The 6,346-nt window shown below is 27.3% G+C and overlaps 1 protein-coding gene across 1 annotated transcript; it reads left to right on the plus strand.

The window, feature by feature from the left end:
* Positions 1-657: 657 nt before the first annotated feature.
* On the plus strand, positions 658-6,011 carry LOC131609058 (lysine histidine transporter 1-like). The gene is made up of 8 exons (XM_058880689.1): positions 658-808; positions 3,793-3,950; positions 4,039-4,422; positions 4,604-4,997; positions 5,094-5,199; positions 5,305-5,396; positions 5,493-5,561; positions 5,644-6,011. Exons 1-8 carry the CDS (start codon positions 779-781, stop codon positions 5,740-5,742), a joined length of 1,332 nt encoding a protein of 443 aa, XP_058736672.1. The 5' UTR covers positions 658-778; the 3' UTR covers positions 5,743-6,011.
* The last annotated feature ends 335 nt before the right edge of the window (positions 6,012-6,346 follow it).

Below are 6,346 nucleotides of genomic sequence, written 5' to 3' on the forward strand. Positions count from 1 at the left end.
AGATGTGGAAGATAAATTTATATAATTGAAAGGAGAGAGAATAATAAATATTTAAGGATATAATAGGAAAAATAACATTAATTATTCATTGGAATTGTAAAGCGACTTATATTAAAATACAATTTTTTTTCCAAAACGACTTATAATAAAAAACGGAGGGAGTAGACTATTCATTTTAATGTCCATCTTTTAAATATTTCTCTTGCTATCAATGCTTAAAAGTTGGTGCATATTATTAGCATATACTTCTAACTAGATCAATGTTAACCAATTGAAGAATGAATTCAAACTTTACAAATGATAGTTTAGTAGACATGTGATGTGAATTCAGACGCACGGGTTCTTACTACTTTAAATTAATATAATTGAATTCAAGATTACAATATTATTAATCAAATATAGACTATCAATTATTAACTACAAACTATTAACTCATCAATTATCTTAACCACTAGTTATGAACTAAGTTTACCAAAGAGATGCGTAAACTAACTCCACAATGAAAAGAAAGACAGCCATAATTTAGTTCTCTCCTTAGGAAGAAAAGTCTCCTACCGTTTTTCATTAGTTCCCTCTCTTACGCGTTATGTCATATTCTCTCTCTCATATGTGATGTATATACAATTATACATTGACATTTGACTTCTTCTTTTTTATTTGATAAGCACGTTGATATTTGACTTGTTTAGTATATATATATGAGTAGTGGCAAAATTCAAAGTACACAGAAAGCAAATAAATACACATTCTTAGTGTAGGAGTTGCAACACATCAAATTATGGGAACCCAAGAAGCACCACCCAAAGATGTAAGTTTCTCTCTTTCTTTTCCTCTTTGGTTATTATAACTCTATGTCATACAACCATGTTGGTTGGTTGGTTGGTATGTTTATCTACTATTTGCTTGCATCTGTTTCATATACTCCCTTTCTACAAATCCTATTCATGATTATCTCTTGGTGTTTCCTAAGATCGTAAGTGGTTTGAGAAATTTAAGAGAGGTTAATACTCTATTTGGTAAAATTAACCGATATCTTATAGCTGGTAGCTAGTAGTTTATAGCTGATGACTGATAGTTGATAAATTAACATCATTATTTGGTAAATTAGCTGTTTTAGTAACTGATAGATACAAAATAACATAAAAGATCATTTTAATTAATAAGAATAATAATATTTTGTTAAAATAATAAGGGTATAAATGAAAAAAAATATCAGCTAAAAACTACAAACTCAACAACAATTTCAAATAGTTTTTAAAAAAAAATTAAAAGCTAGTAAAAAAACTATAAATTAAAAGATAAAATAGCGTTATCAAACAGAGTTTTTCGTTAAGGTGAACTGAAAAACTAAAAACTAAAAAACTAAAAATTTATTTTTGAATCCGGAAAGCTAAAAAATTAAAAGCTTTTTCATTAAGTGTACATCTAATATCCGTGATAGGCTTTAAACGGAAACTTGAAAGTCACCCATAACTAATTAAAGTTTGCATTAACTGCACCGATTATCAATCCAATTTACTTTTTATTTCGGTTTGTTTCTTATGCTATTTCAACGGCAAGCCTTTTATAATTAAAAAATAAACATATTTTAATATTTATACAGTTGACTATGGCAACATGGCCAGACTAGTGATTAGTTCAGAGATATTCTTATAATATAAATTGCACTATTATATATTTCTCACTTGTAATTTTTAATTTATTAAAGTAATAATAAGAAATTATATATTATTTTTAATCACATATACAATTAGCTGAACCGTATAAACAATACTCTCTCCGTTTTTTATTATAAGTCGTTTTAGACTTTTTACACAGATTAAGAAAAATAATAATTGTTATACGAAAATGAGAAATTATGAAGGTTTTTACAAAATTATCCTTCTTTAATGACATGTGGAAGATAAATTTATATAATTGAAAGGAGAGAGAATAATAAATATTTAAGGATATAATAGGAAAAATAACATTAATTATCTATTGAAATTGCAAAACGACTTATATTTAAATACAATTTTTTTTCCAAAACGACTTATAATAAAAAACGGAGGAAGTATGTCATAAAGACATATCGTGTTAATATTATTCTGAAGTAATTTTTAATAGAATCTTAGATATTGAGTATGAAGTAATTTTTAATAGAATCTTAGATATTGAGTTTGAAGTAATTTTTAATAGAATCTTAGATATTGAGTAAAATATTTATGCTTTTCTAAACAAAATATGTAAAAAATTTAACTGACTTAACATTATAATTAAGCCTCTTACTAAAAATCAAAACTAAACTAACATTTGTAGTGTGCCATTTAATTAGATTTTTCTTTGAATAAGTCACACTTTGACAGCTAGAAATATTTAAGAATAGTCCTTTTTTGATAGCTAGAAGTATTTAAGATAGTCCTTTTGCTAACCATCGCAATTCAGTCGTTAAGGAGAAACTGTCGTTAAAATTGTTGCTAATTTTGTCGTTAAGTTGTAGGATAAATCAAAAGTGTAGATAAAAATTTTAGAACAATTATTCTTTGAAGAATTTTTTAAAAAAAAACTTAAAATAAAATATGAAATATTTAAGAGGACTGCAAACATATTTAACCCTTTATTTTAACGAGCAATGTTAGGGAAACACATAAAACAAACACAATATATATATCAAACATCTAATAAAATTTTATGTGCAATTTACATTATATATATATATATATATATATATATATATATATATATATATATATATATATATATATATATATATATATATATATATATATATATATATATATATATATATATATAAAATAAATATTTTTTCAAATAATTAAAAATGTTAACGCTTAATATTAATATATCATGTTTCCATCAAATTTTTTAATATATCATGTTAAAATAAACACTTAAAAGACTATTTGCGGCCCTCCTATATTTCCTATATTTAAAAAGAATCTGCCAATTGAATTGACGTTTTATTTTTCATATTATAAATATATTTTCTTGTAAATTTGACTTTATTGACATATTTATCCGCATAGCGTTTTGTCCGAACAAATAAATTCGCATGAAAATAATATAAAAAAACTTTAAAAAAAAGTCAAATATAATATACAAAAAGTAAATTGCATATAATGTAAAAAGACTTTTAAAAAAACCAAAACACCTCTGTTTAGGGTGCCAATAAACTCTAAGTATTTTTTAGCCTAAAACATGGATATATTAAAAAATATAATAGAAAGATGTATATATTGACTCTAAGTGTTGGAAACCTAGTTATTTGAAAAAAATCGAAATAAATGAGTTTTTTTTATTTTACATACAATATCATTTCCTCAATTAAGGCACTATCAATTGAGGCATTGCTTTTTTCTTCTTCTTCTTCTTTTATACCAGTCATCAAGCATAACAAAATATATATATAAAAAGATATTTAAAAATTGTGATTATAATTAGTTAAATTGATGCGATGAAGAAAAGTCAAGGTAAGATAAAGCTAAGCACTAGCTATTAGAACAACTTTTCTTTGAAATTTCCAACAAGTTTGGAAGCTACTATTTGTGTTCCACTTGCGCCTTTGGTCCCATCAAATGAAAAAGACCTTTCAAATATAAAGTCAATTTTATTGATGAACTCTTGGTGCAGTGTCATTTTTTTTATATACAATTTGTATCTAATAAGATTCAAACCTAAGACTTTGAGAGAAGCACTCTCAAGACTCAAACGTTTCACCGCTAGATCATATACACATACACTTTTTTTTTTGTTACTAGCTAATTTAATTTGTTGCTGTTATTGATAAACCAGATTGATGAAGAATTAAAGAGGCAGAAAGCAATTGATGATTGGCTTCCAATTAGTTCCTCAAGAAATGCAAAATGGTGGTACTCGGCCTTTCATAATGTTACTGCCATGGTTGGGGCAGGTGTTCTTAGTCTCCCTTATGCCATGTCTCAACTTGGATGGTATATTTTTGTATTTCATTATCTATTAATTTTTAAGATAGATTGTTTTCCTTTCTTTCTTGACTTGAGAACCACCATGTTTTTTTAGGGGTCCTGGGGTGACAATATTAGTCCTCTCATGGTTCATCACACTCTACACTCTATGGCAAATGGTTGAGATGCATGAAATGGTTCCAGGAAAACGTTTTGATAGATATCATGAATTGGGTCAATATGCTTTTGGCGAAAAATTGGGCCTTTATATTGTGGTTCCACAACAACTTATTGTTGAAGTTGGGGTTAACATTGTATACATGGTCACCGGAGGAAAATCTTTGCAAAAGTTTCATGATACTGTGTGTCACGACTGTAAAAAGATTAAGTTAACATACTTCATTATGATTTTTGCCTCAGTTCACTTTGTCTTATCTCATCTACCCAACTTGAACTCAATTTCTGGCGTGTCTTTGGCCGCTGCAGTCATGTCGTTGAGGTACAACTTATTTTTTATTGACTAAATATGGGAAATGAATATATGTGATATTTTGTATATAGAGTTCGAATAGAATCAATATATTAACTAACCAATTATAACTAAATTTAGTGTTTTTGTTATCAGAATGAATTCTCAAGGAAATATAATTTTCACATGTTTATATTTATTTTCCTTGTAGTTACTCTACAATTGCTTGGTCAGCTTCTGTACATAAAGGTGTTATAGAAAATGTTGATTATGGTTATAGAGCTACGACTAAACCTGGAACCGTCTTTGGCTTCTTCAATGCCCTTGGTGATGTGGCTTTTGCCTATGCCGGACACAATGTAGTGTTAGAAATCCAAGCAACAATTCCATCTACACCAGAAAAGCCATCCAAAGGTCCTATGTGGAGAGGAGTGATTGTTGCCTACATAGTGGTTGCTTTGTGCTACTTTCCGGTTGCTCTAATTGGTTATTGGATGTTTGGTAATAGCGTTGAAGACAACATACTCGTCACTTTAGAGAAACCAAAATGGCTTATTGCAATGGCAAACATGTTTGTTGTTATTCATGTTATTGGAAGTTATCAGGTGAATCACTCATTTTTAACTTTTCATATATAGTTGTTCAAAAACATTTAAATATAAAGTTTCACTAAGATTAATGTTGTTGTTTTGTAAATGTAGATTTATGCAATGCCGGTGTTTGATATGATTGAAACGGTGATGGTAAAAAAGTTAAATTTCAAACCTAGCACAATACTTCGGTTTATAGTACGAAATGTGTATGTTGGTAAGTACAATATCTTTTTAATCAAAATAATATTTTGATGTAATGTAGTTGAATTCTTTTTGTAACTCCAATATGCATTAACATATAATTCTTCTTGTTTTTCAGCATTTACAATGTTTATTGCTATTACCTTTCCGTTTTTTGGTGGTCTACTTGGATTTTTTGGAGGATTTGCTTTTGCTCCAACAACATACTTTGTAAGCTAAAAAATTAGTCAAAAAAGTTTGATAGTGTAGAAGTTCTTATAATAAAATCGAATCAATTAATGGTTTATTTTTCTGTTATATTTACAGCTACCATGCATCATGTGGCTAGCAATCTACAAACCAAAAAGATTCAGCTTGTCTTGGTGTTGTAACTATGTATGTTTGATTTTTGTTATCATTTTAAATACTCTTCTTTAAATTAATTTTGTTTTAATATTGTTTCATTGATTGCTTATAGGTTTGCATTGCCCTTGGCCTATGTTTGATGATTTTATCACCAATTGGAGGATTGAGGACAATCATACTTAATGCCAAGACGTATAAGTTCTATTCTTAAATTCATTCATCCTCCAAAGAAACAATGATAACAAAGGCAGGAAAAGAATCAAATTCTATGAAATAACTTGGTTATTATCTAACGGAAATTACATATATTTACTTTGAATCATCCGCAACATGGATATCAGTGGAGAATAATAGCCACAACAAAGTAAAAGGCGTTTAATATTTTTCTTTTTCTTTTTATTTTAATTCTCAATGTATACTAGTTTCTCGTTTTGGTCTACATGATTGTTATAATTACATATATTCTAAAATTTTAGTCTATGTTTTTTATTTATTTTATAATTACTTAAGATTAAGAATATTGTAGTTGGTGTTTCTGTGATTTTAAAACGTTAGTAATATATTCTTTTAACGTTGAATTTTTTCTTAAATTTATTCGTAAAAAGTTATATATATATACTAGTAACAAACTCGTGTGTTCGCACGGGTTCTGGTACGGGACGCGCATTTGTTTCAGATATATATTTTTTAATAGAAAAATATCTGGTTACCCATGAAAAAATAATAATTGAATGTATAATTAATAAAAAAAATATTTTGATCTGTAACTTCATGTCCCATTAATAATCAATATTTTGATCAATAACTTCATGTTC

This window comes from Vicia villosa, linkage group LG6 (assembly GCF_029867415.1).
Source record: "Vicia villosa cultivar HV-30 ecotype Madison, WI linkage group LG6, Vvil1.0, whole genome shotgun sequence".
Classification (NCBI taxonomy): Eukaryota; Viridiplantae; Streptophyta; class Magnoliopsida; order Fabales; family Fabaceae; genus Vicia; species Vicia villosa.

Coding starts and splice junctions, on each gene's coding strand:
- LOC131609058 (XM_058880689.1), top strand. CDS start 779: ATGGGAACCCAAGAAGCACCACCCAAAGAT. Junction 809..3,792: donor AAGAAGCACCACCCAAAGAT/GTAAGTTTCTCT, acceptor TTGATAAACCAG/ATTGATGAAGAATTAAAGAG. Junction 5,200..5,304: donor AGTACGAAATGTGTATGTTG/GTAAGTACAATA, acceptor CTTGTTTTTCAG/CATTTACAATGTTTATTGCT.